This window comes from Gymnoscopelus microlampas (assembly GCF_963454915.1).
Source record: "Gymnoscopelus microlampas genome assembly, chromosome: 6".
NCBI lineage: Eukaryota > Metazoa > Chordata > Actinopteri > Myctophiformes > Myctophidae > Gymnoscopelus > Gymnoscopelus microlampas.
The window spans coordinates 40470567-40482857 of NC_139943.1; the positions used below are offsets into that span (position 1 = coordinate 40470567).

Sequence of the window (12291 nt, forward strand, 5' to 3'; positions counted from 1 at the left end):
AGGCAGTGGTTCCAAATTTTGGTGTCTCCCCGGGACCCAGACTTAGAAAAATACATTATGAATTAACCACTTAAGCCCTATTTTCACTATTTCTTCCTTTTTTTGGTGTTTTTGTTTTCGGTTTACTAGAGTAAAAAGGGGGATATTTACTCCATAAAAACCCATAAAAATGTGTCCACAACCTACACATGGGCCCCGACCCAGTGTTTGGGAAACACTGCAGTAAGGGATACAATATCAATAAATAACAGCACAGAAATATCATCATACATTATACACCACATTGCACATGTCGCTGCTGTACAGTATAAATAAAACACTGAGGAACTCACACTCGTCATCTGTTCCCTCGGGGTCCTCCAGAAGAGTGCAGTCTATAAGGGAGACCACTCCATTCTGACAAGAACACATGGTAATATGCATTTAGTACTCTCAACACTGTGTTTATTCAGCCTCCTGTTATTCAATCGCCTGTCACCGCTAAATATCGCTATAGCACAAAAGTGCAGTATGTTTTTAACTGTCTGGAGCAGTTGTTCTCAAATATCAATCTTTCATATCAAGGTAAACCAAATGATAATGCATTTGGCTGCGGACACATGATTTGAAAGATTTTGTGCCAGGGACCCCAAAAAGAGAAGATTTATCAAAATTTGTCAAGACTTAAACTTTTTTTTCTTTCTTACTAGCTGATCTAGATAAAAAACACAAATGTGTGCTTTTAGATTGGGTAGTTTCGAATAGCCAGCTGTTCCTCATTTTGCTTCGGGCCCTGTGGAACTCCCTCAAGGAACCCTGGGTGTCCCCAAAACCCCACATTGAGAACCACGTGGTCTGGAGTACAGTACACTTGGGTGTGGCAGCTAATGGGCTGCAAGAATTTAACTGTGTCATGGATTGCTCCAAAACAGCAGTCCATGACACAAGTTAAATGGGATTTCAAATCAAGAAATGTACTTTAAAAGTGTACAGTGTGTGCCTATATGTGTTCATCACGTGCCAGCACGTGCGCAGCTATACACAGAACCCTGACCTCTCCAACCCTGTTGGCGTTTATCACCTGGCAGATAATCCATTCGCTTTCGCTTTAACAATCACTGAGGCTCCAGCATTAGGGGTTTGAAAAGCTTCACATGCAGCTCAAGTGCAAGCTCAAGAGCTCAGGCCCACCTTGGCGAGATGGAGCTTTCCTCCAGAGCTCCGGGTGCAGATGATTAAATGCTTGGAGAAGAGGAAGCACTGCCTTTCTCCTTCTTTCTTAAGAGACAGAGAGCCCAGTCGCCCACGGGTGACCTTGCCCTTCTCACTCATTGGCACCTGGATGAGAGATCCTGTGTGTGGAATGGAATGGAATGTGTGTGTGTGTGTGTGTGTGTGTGTGTGTGTGTGTGTGTGTGTGTGTGTGTGTGTGTGTGTGTGTGTGTGTGTGTGTGTGTGTGTGTGTGTGTGTGTGTGTGTGTGTGTGTGTGTGTGTGTGTGTGTGTGTGTGTGTGTGTGTGTGTGTGTGTGTGTGTGTGTGTACACATAGAAAGTAGAGGGGAGGGTCAGTGAAAAATAGTTGCATAGCAAGATTGATAGAAGGAGAGAAAGAGAGGGAACAGAATGTAATGCATAGTATAAGAGAGAGAGAGGGGGAGGGGAGATAAATGACCAAGCAGGAGAGAAAGAGAGAGACATACGTTCTGTTGTGACTAAGCCTTCCTTCACGTATTAATTGATGAACATTCACATGGAATGAGTATAAAGATTTAATACAGATGAACTACAAAGGATTAAAAGAACCACCCATTTTTCTTTGGCTTTTACTGTCCGTAAGTGCCTGTTGGGGATGGGTGACATTTACATTCCCCGACTCATCAACATACACCTCGGTAGAGTGTAATTACACTGGGAAATAAAGTGCTGCTGTTGTTTTCGGGGGTGGACTTACCAATATGCTTTTTCAAATCTAGAGCATTTTACCACTAGAACGCACGGATCATGCCTTCATACGGTACTTTTAACCCATTCAAACCGGGAACGCATCCGTGTAACCACTTTAACCAATTTATACTTTGACTATTCAAAAATAGCGGATACACAAGCTCATAGCGCAGCACCGAGTGCCACGCTACGAGCGCCATGCTACGAACTTGTAGATCTGCTATTGTTTTATATATTTTTTTTATATTTTTGCACAATCATGAACATTTTTAACTCAAATCTTTGCTTCTGGGGATTCTACAAATGTCTTCTAAATCCTAACAGTTAACAAAATAAGGGGGCACGGTGGCGCAGTCGGCCGGGGCGCCTGATGGAGGGGAAGGGAACTTGTTGGAATAACGTGTTCCTTCCACGCGCTACGTCCAACCAGGGAAACTCCCCCCCCTGTCAGGTGACAAGAAGGTCAGTTGGCTCACATGCATTGAAGGAGGCATGAGCTCGGCCCTGGGATCCCTAGGCTGGTGGGGGGAGTGTAGCGACCAGAATCACTTAGAAAATTGGCACCGGGTGAAAAAAAAATCACACCCAGTGTGAAGTGGGCGGTGTGTGGTCATCACAACATGACTCACTTAAAAAAAACATAAATGTATTTTTGTAAGTCCATACTGCTATTCATAGGGCTGCACATGTGTCATGTGTTTCGCTAGCCAATCACAGTCCTGAATTTGCAAAGTCAGCCAATCACATTACAGCTAGTGGTGATGACACTAGCTGTAATGTGATTGGCGGACTTTGCAAAAGTATAGATTTGCATTGACTGTGGAAGGGTTAGCGTTGTAGACTGCGTTGTAGACTATTGGCCAATCACGGTGCAGGATTGGTCAGTGTCCAAACCTCGCGGTTACACCGCCCCAAAAAGGGTTACAAAATCACGGGATAAAAATTTGGTTAAAAAAAAAAAACAGTAAAAAAGAAAAGAAAAACATAGGTTGCTATATATATCAGTGGTTCTCCAATTTTTTCATTTCAAGGACCACCCAAAATGATATGTATTTGGCCGCGGACCCCTATCGCGAAATATTTTGTTCCAGGGGCCCCCAGAAGTAAAGATTTGAGTTAAAAGTGTATATATATTCAAAGATTTGCACACATTTCCACGATTTCTTTCTTCAAAAATAACAGATCTACAAGCTCATTGCTGGGCTATGAGCTTGTATATTTGCTATTTTTGAATAGCCAAAGAAATCTAAAAATGACTCAGATGCGTTCCCGGATTGAATGGGTTAAGTGACAGGATATCTGCCGCTGTCGTGATTCGGGAATCTGTGGCTCCATTTGCAAGAAACAACACAGTGAAACCACAGGGGCGATTTACCTTGTCTTACGAACGTCTGGCTGGTGTCAAGGAGGATCTCGCAGCCCTCCACGATCATGCGCTCTATAGCCAGGTTCTTCCTGATGTTCTCTGTCTCGCTCACCTCGTCGTGCATGATTCTACAGGGAGGGGGGTAATTTGATTACTCTCGTTTGACCATTATGGGATGGTATATAGGGCATAGCAGTGGCGGCCATTTTGTGGTGCCACCGATTAGGGCATTCACGAATAGTGATTTTTAGTATTCGAATTATTCGACCTATAAGTATTCGAATATTCGATTAATCGATTTGATTATAAAAAATAAAATAATAAAAAAATAAAAAAAATAAAAAATAAAAAGTTTTTTTTTTTTTTTTTTTTTCAATGACATTGATGACTGGACTCAAGGAATGCGAGTTGACGTCACACCAGAGCTCACAGCTGCGTGTCTGCTGCAGAAAAGCCACTAAAAAAAAAAAAAAAAAAAAAAAAAAAAAAAACTTTTTTTTTAATTTTTTTTTTTATCGAATAATCGAATAGTGGTTTGATAGTCGAATAGTCGGTTTGATAGTCGAATATTCGAATATTCGATTATTCTGTTAATGCCCTACCACCGATAGAAAACCCATTCATTTTCATTAATTTTTCTGGTCGAGATTTCCGAAAATATATATATACCATTTTTTAAGCCTAAAAACCAAGCCATCTAGGCTCCTGGTGAATCATGACCATCAAACATTTGATTCTGTGTCAAAAACGGTTTGATTATTTAATTATTATAAACTATATTTAATAAATTAATTTATTTTTTTGACACAGAATCAAATGTTTTACTGCTATGCCCTATGAGCATCACAAATGCAGTTTAGATGAGAGACACAGATAAAAGCTACAGATATAATGTGCAAGATGTATTTGGTCTTCACTTCATTACGCCGCATATATAGTATGCGTGTTGCCGAAAATAGCTTCACAAGCTCAAAACGCATCGCAGAGCAACGCGCTTTGAGCATGTAGATCGTCTATTTTCGGCGCACACAACCAACTATAACTCAGGCTTTAAGGATGAGGTCAGCTTGTTTGTTTTCCACTATGAAGTGCTCTTTGGTTTTTCACAGTGTTGGACCGGCTGTACCTGGAGAGCTCTTCCAGCTTGGACTTGGCATAGTCCAGACTGGTCCTCTCTACGTGTTCATGGGGCGTGTGGGCCAGCAGCTCGTGGAGAGTGAGGATGTAACGGGGGATCTGGAGAGACAGAGAAGAGAGCAGCACGGGAGTCACCCACAGTACACACACACACATACTGTAGAAATATGTATAATGCATACATGAAGACTTGCATTGCGTGCATACTGTACAGTATACTGTAGGTAAACTAGTATGTCAATGCAGACACCCGTGTACACACACACACGCGCACGTGCACACACACACACACACACACACACACCGACATGTATACTTGAGCGCGTTTGCTGTGCATACTGTACATACAGTATGCATATCCAAACACGCTAGTGAGGCGCGCTACAGAGCGTCACACACACACACACACACACACACACACACACACACACACACACACACCGACATGTATACTTGAGCGCGTTTGCTGTGCATACTGTACATACAGTATGCATATCCAAACACGCTAGTGAGGCGCGCTACAGAGCGTCACACACACACACACACACACACACACACACACACACACACACACACACACACACACACACACACACACACACACACACACACACACACACACTGACCGTGGGGAGTGCTATGTACAGTCATCAGCAAAAATGTATCATCAACATAGCAGAGTACAGAGTAGACCCCAGCAGAGCACAGACTGCAGTGAAACTGCATGCCTTGCCAAAATACAAACAACTGCTTTTTGTGGATATTGTCACTGTCGGGCAGAAAGCTAGTATCTCCAAAATGTCATCTTTTTATGTTTTTTTCCCTCCGTACATTAATGCCCTGTTTTATACTTCTCTGTATGACAGTGTCGCACACACTCTGATCTACCAGCTCACAACGCATAGCGATGAGATGAGTTCTAAGCTTGTAGCAATTTTTTTTTAAATTCACCTATAATGACATGGTTGAAAGTGGTCTGCCTGTGGGTTTTATAAGTATTTAAATAATAAAAAGCATTAACACGGGCTTGTGACTAAATGATAACTATACTGAATCCATTGGAACACAGGTTTTTTGTTCCATTTCCTGAAAAGTAGCGGTTTGATTGATTATGATTATGATTATGATTATGCTTCCGCCTTCGCTGGCCACACAAACGGGCATGGCTCCAGCTGCAATGGGGATCGGTGAATCTTTGAGCCAAATGTTTGGGGTCCAACGACAGCAGCCAGCAGAGAGATAGCACTAACCTGGAACATGGGGTAGGTGAGGAAGGTCTCGAGGGTCCTCTCCTCACAGTCAGGCTTGGCCTCATACTGCTTCAGCAGCTTGTCAAAGTCACGGTTCTGCTTGCAGTGTGCCAGGATCTGCAGACTGTACTGGTGGTTCCTTACAAACTCCTGGTAGATGTTCAGCATGGGCAGCAGAATGTCAAACAGGTCGGCTGTGAAGGGAAAGAGCCCAGAACATGTGTCCCATGATGAAAATACTACTGTTACTGCCGCTACTACTACTACTACTACTACTACTAATAGTAATAATTATAATAACACTATATTATTTACAGAAAGTACAATACATGAGAAATACTATAGATTAACCCATTCAATCCGAGAACGCATCTGTGTAACCACTTTTTCCATATTTTATACTTTGGCTACTCAAAAATAGCAGATATACAAGCACATAGATATATCGATATACGGCACCGAGTGCTGCACTATGAGCTTGTAGATCTGCTCTTTTTTTTTTTATCGTGAAACCTTTGTGCAAATATTTGAATATATATTTTTTTAAGCGAATATTTGTAACTCAAATCTTTTCTTATGGGGGTCCCCGGATCAAAATATTATGCTTCTGGGGGTCCGCGGCCAAATACGTATAATTTTGGGTGGTCCTTGACATGAAAAAGTTTGAGAACCACTGATTATAGCAACATACGTTTTTTCAGAAAACTGTTAAGATTTAGAAGACAATTTATAGTCAAAGATTTGCAAAAATGATCACAATTTTTCAAAATAGCAGATCTACAAGCTCATAGCGCGGCACTCGGTGCCGCACTATGAGCTTGTAGATCTGCTGTTTTTGAATAGCCAAAAAAATCTAAAATGACACACAGATGCGTTCCCGGTCTTAATGGGTTAAAGATGCAGTACAGTAGGTGATATACTACAGCAGCAGGTCTGTCTCTCCAGCTCTTTAGTAAACAGAAAATACATATTCAGGAGCGAGAACTCATACAGTATACTGGATGACACAAACAAGCGAGCAGACAAAATTGGAACTGGAACACCATAAACATTGATAAATGGGTACTCTCTCCTCATTGGCTGAAATTAGCTACCCACCTGAACATGTATTTTCTGTTTATTAAAGAGATGGCAAGACGGCCCTGTTACTGAACAAACACTCTATAGCAGTGGTCCTCAAACCTTTTCATGTCAAGGACCCCCAAATTGACACTTACTAGCCCGCGGACCCCCATTTGAAAAGATATGCCAGGGACCCCCATGGAGAAGATTCAGTGATTCTCAACCATTTAATTTCAAGGACCCCCACTTTGACATGCATTAGGCTACGGACACCCACTCATTTAATGGAATTTCTGTCTTTGGGACCCCAATTTATATTGTAAAATCAATGTTAATTTAACTTTGAGAGTGTACAAATGGACATTTGAGTTACAGACCCATAAGGGTCCATTTGGTTCCTAACTATCCATCATTTAGCTGGGGACCCCCTGGAACTCACTCAAGGACCCCTGGGGGTCCCCGGACCCCACTTTGAGAACCAATGCTCTATAGCAATGATTACTATTTGTTTTAACCAAAAAACTTCACTTATCGTACCTTTAAGTCACCACCCTTATTTTACCTCTGAGAGTGTAAAACTGTCTGTGAATTTGTACCCTCTCAGATTTAAAATGAAACTCTGTTTTTTACAGTGAATTCAGGAAAGAAATGCTGCTTACCCAAGACTAATGTTGGCCAGCTGGCTATTCTTGCTTTTAGGCCCTGGTAAAATATCTGATGCAAAAACATGATCGTTTCGCTGAAAATAAAAAGAGAATATGGGCATAAATAAATATTAGTGAATATTCAGATGCCTCAAGCATCACATGACCTCACACACAAACAGCTCATTACACAAGGAACGTAGCCGTGAGATACTTCAACATGATCTGTCATGCCAGTCTTACATAATCCACCAGACTTATTCATCCATTAACCACTTTTAACCTTGTGAAAGTTTTCAAAGAATTTCACCATTTAAAAAAATAACTAAAATAGCCGATCTGCTTGTATTGTCTATATATTTCTTGCTACAAAATATACCACAAAATATATAGGGCTTAAAGCTGCAATCTGCGACAGGATTGGAACCCAGGTTCCCCCAAACAAGCACCAACATGTCTACTGCTGAGCTATAAAGTAGTGTAAAGTACATTTACTCAAGTACTGTACTTAAGGGAAATTTGTAGGTACTTTTACTTTAATAAAGTATTTCCAATTTTCAATACTTTTACTTCTACTCCACTACATCTCAGAGGCAAATATTGTACTTGTACTCCACTACAATTATTTGAAAACTTTAGTTACTAGTGACTTTTAGATTTGGATTATTATTACAAAACATACATTAACCACTTCAGCCTTACATACATTTCGGCCATTTGAAAATAGATGATCTGAAAGCTCACAATGTGTCGCGGTGCGACGCATTGTGAGCTTGCCTTGTAGATCTGCTATTTTCAAAATATTTCTAGACATTTTACACATTTGAAAACTTGTGAGATGGGACATTCTGCATAATGAGTACTGTCTTCTTTTGGTACTTTAAGTACATTTTGATACCAATACTTTTGTACCTTTACTCAAGTACATTTATAATTCTGGACTTCTACATTGCAGTATTGAAACTTTTACTTAAGTAAAAAAACAATTGAGTACTTTTTCCACCACTGGCTACAACAGAGAGTTCGTTTCTGAAGGTAATATACTGCATTTTGCTCTCAAGTTCATAGAGGTGCCCACCTGTTGAGAAATATGCTGCTGACGTCGTCGTGGGTGATGGGGGGCTTCTTGGAGCTGGCCGCCATGCGGAGGGGCCTCAGGAAGTTGTTGACCAGGATGTGGAGCTGCTGGACGTACTCGGCCTCCGAGTCCACCATGCTGAACACCACCTGGTTCCTCTTCCGCATGCTCTCGGCATGTGGCGAGCGGATGTAGTCCTGGATGATGGTCTTCCACTTCCTCCGGCAGATCCAGCCTCGCAGGAAGCTCTGGACCTGTGGATGGATAAGGGCAAGTGGTGGAAAAAAGTACTCAAATGTTTTACTTAAGTAAAAGTATCAATACTGCAATGTAGAAGTACTCTGTTACAAGTAAAAGTCCGGAATTAGAAATGTACTTGAGTAAAAGTACAAAAGTATTGGTATCAAAATGTACTTAAAGTACCAAAAGTAAAAGTACTAAAATATTTGAAAATAGCAGATCTACAAGCTCACAACGCGTCGCGATCGGTCGCGATGCGACGTGTTGTGAGCTTGTAGATCGGCTACTTTCAAATAGCCTAGGTATAAAATAAGTGGTTAATGTATGTTTTATAATGTAATTTATATCTGCAAAGTAACTAGTAACTAAAGTATTTTAATAATTGTAGTGAAGTAAAAGTACAATATTTGCCTCTGAGATGTAGTGGAGTAGAAGTAAAAGTATAGACAATTGGAAATACTCCAGTAAAGTCAAAGTTTCTCAAAATTGTACTTAAGTACACCACTTGAGTAAATGTACTTAGTTACTTTACACCACTGGATAAGGGTTTATAATGAGGCCACGTTCTTACTGTGACTCCTGAATATATATTTTTTCTTATTTAAGATTAAAATAAGTTTTTAATAACAATAATGTCGTATACAATAATGTGTTGATTTATGCTGGTGTCAATGCATGTCATTGTCTATTCACAGCTGAAACATAGGCTACTTTCCTGTTAATGGATGTATTTATTTATTGTGCAAGTAATTGTTTTCCAAAGCCCATGGGGGGGCACCAGGAAAAATATTGCCTAGGGCGCCAAATTGCCTAGCACCGGCCCTGGTAATATGTTTCACATGCTTTTATAATATTGGTGCTAAAAGTGCGATCCCAGGACTCCAAGGTGTCCTTGAGGGTGTTCCAGAGAGTCCCCAGCAAAATGTGCAACTGTTTAAACACTTGAAGTTGAGTCATATTTTATTTTTCAGCTATTCAAAAATAGCTGACCTACAAGTTCACAATGCGTCAGATTTTCAAAAGACTTTGAAAAATACAGCACATCTTCTCTTACAGGGGTCCCTGGCACAAACTATTTCCGAATTGGGGCCCACGGCCAAATACGTATCGATTTGGAGGCCCTCAAAATGAAAAGGCTAGAGAACTACCGTTTCACAGTACATCTACTTACTTTTTTGATCTTCTTGATTTCTGAGTCGTCATCATCACTGGGGGCTGCAGTAGGATCTGCTGTATGGATCTTCCCGTTGTCTTTGAGCAACCCAGCAATCTGCCATGTACACATCCACAGAACGGACCCTGTCATTCACACACCTCCTCATGTCTCATTGCCAGCATGTCAGCAAAGTGACTGAGACAAACACCATTTGGGGGCCTGTCAACACTGTCACAGCACTGAAATGTGCAAAGTGAAATCCTGATTGTTAATTTAACTCTGACAGTGTGAAAAATTGACCCATACTCAATTTTCACACTGTCAGAGTTCAATACGCTCAGGGCTTTGTTGTGCGAGGCTGACAACATTTCTACTGTCTGCTTGTTTGATATGTCTGCACCAATGTTTATTCACACTGGTCATAAATGTAATCTCACCATGTGCCATGTAAACACTGGAACAAGAACAGCATGGAACAGGCTTGAACTGTTTGAAGGTAAAGTGTCTCCATTTACTTTGTTTAGAGTGCGAGAGTTAATTATCTTTGCGTTTCGCAGGAGAGAGGCGGCATAAAGCCCCCGTTCATGCATATTCAGAGCACAATTTCATTTCAAGCATCACATTTGCACATTAAAGTAAAATGACTATTTGATCTGAAGAATACAGCGGGGGAACATCGCTCTATTGGAGGGATTGTTCTGAGAGCAGAGGTAAAGTGGAGCACGATGGCTCCCATACAGCACAACAACAATCATACAGGATGGAACGCCATCATATCTCTGCTCTTATTCACACACTAGCTATCATCACATACTGTATGAGACAAATGTGAAAACAATAAGCAGAACAATCCACCTGTTTCCCCGCAGGTTCATTGTGCAGTTGGCATGCAGACCAAAGTACTGAGAGCACAGGAAACACTATTAACCACTTTCTTTGGCCAAAGATCTCCGCGGGGCATGATGAGGCCTTGTCTTTTTGGAGGTGGACCAACATTGTACATGTTGCTCAAAACTGTGTACGCTGTACACATTCAGACAGTGCTCCATACAGAGAAAAATCAGAGTCTTAAAGGAGTAGTTCACCAAACTAAATGCCTTGAATTCATGGAGATGTTTTTGTTTTTGTCGCATTCCTAAGCCAATCAGTTGATGACCTGGTCATCGGTCAATACGAGACTCAAATTATTGGCTTAGGAATGTGACAAAAACAAAAACAAATCTTCATGGGGTGTGTAATTCATAGAAAATAAGTCATTTTTTGGGTGAACTACTCCTTTAATGTAAGTCTGGACCCATTTGGTTCCATTTGTACACCCTCAGTAAATTAACATTCATGATTTAACAGTGTAGTGTTGAGTAACTTAGTATCGCTTTGACTGGCCACACACTGTATCAATAAAGAACATTGAACGAAATGTTGTACAGCAATGATTCTCAAACTGGGGTCTGGGTACCCTCAGGGGTCCCTGAGAGGGTTTCAGGGGGTCCCCAGCTAAATTGGTTAATATAGCATCAAAGCCAGTTTAACCACATTCAACATTTTTGAAAAATGTTGAATATATATGAAACACCTTAACAACACTAGCCTGGCATGGCCAGACTAATATCACTGCGTATTAGTCTGGAATCTCTGTGTGGAACCTGCATTTCCGAGGGGCAAATTAAAAAAATGCCTCTGGTGATAAACCCGGTCCATATTTGCATACTGGGCTCTGATTGGTCCCTCACAACTTTGGAGGGAGAGAAATAAAATCTCTATTGAGAGGGGCCAGACCTAATCTGCCAAGGGCATTTTTTTTTTGCAATGGCAGATTTGTCTGGAACCAGGCTATAACAACACAAATCTCGTATGGGGTGTCTCTGGCATAACATATTTTAAGATAGGGATCCGTGGCCAAATACAATAATTTGGGGGCCCTTGGCCTGACAAAGTTTGAGAGCAACTGCTGTAGAGAGTAAAATAATCACTATGATTATTACCTCTGATTTGAGCCTCTCAATCTCTATTTCCCCATCTTCTATCTGTTGTCGAAGTTGCTTAGCGACCGTTTTCTCTGTCTCCACAATCTGAAGTAGATGGAGATACTTCTGCGTGAGACTCTCGTGCTCATTGGCCAAGTTCCTGTAACTGTTGACACACACACACACACACACACACACACACACGATTAAAGATTGTAGAATGATTGTAGAGTATGTTAATACCTCCTGAGAACTGTCTGGAAGATGTTGTCCACTGTAGTGGACAGTTTTCTGGCATCTATCTTTTTACTAATTTGAGGAAAAAACTATCCTATATTAAAATTGGCTTAATGGCAGCGGCCCTTAAGCCACCTACCCGCTGGCTTAAGGGCCAGCGGGTAGGTGGGCTGGCTGGGCGGCGGACCTCTGACGTCACGGTCATGTCACCATGACTCAGCCATACCCATATAA

At 41.2% G+C, this 12291-nt stretch overlaps 1 protein-coding gene across 2 annotated transcripts in view; it reads right to left on the reverse strand.

Annotated features, from left to right (window-relative positions):
• Positions 1-12291, reverse strand: part of rasgrf1 (Ras protein specific guanine nucleotide releasing factor 1) — a gene marked incomplete at its 5' end in the record, with an annotated part of 33545 nt that overhangs the window by 10893 nt on the left and 10361 nt on the right. For both annotated transcript variants that reach the window (XM_084059997.1, XM_084059996.1), the window contains 9 exons: positions 333-396; positions 1171-1331; positions 3299-3417; positions 4416-4525; positions 5677-5870; positions 7398-7477; positions 8461-8714; positions 9872-9970; positions 11839-11986. In XM_084059997.1, the coding sequence (XP_083916123.1) occupies positions 333-396; positions 1171-1331; positions 3299-3417; positions 4416-4525; positions 5677-5870; positions 7398-7477; positions 8461-8714; positions 9872-9970; positions 11839-11986 (1229 nt within the window). The remainder of the gene's footprint in view (positions 1-332; positions 397-1170; positions 1332-3298; positions 3418-4415; positions 4526-5676; positions 5871-7397; positions 7478-8460; positions 8715-9871; positions 9971-11838; positions 11987-12291) is intronic.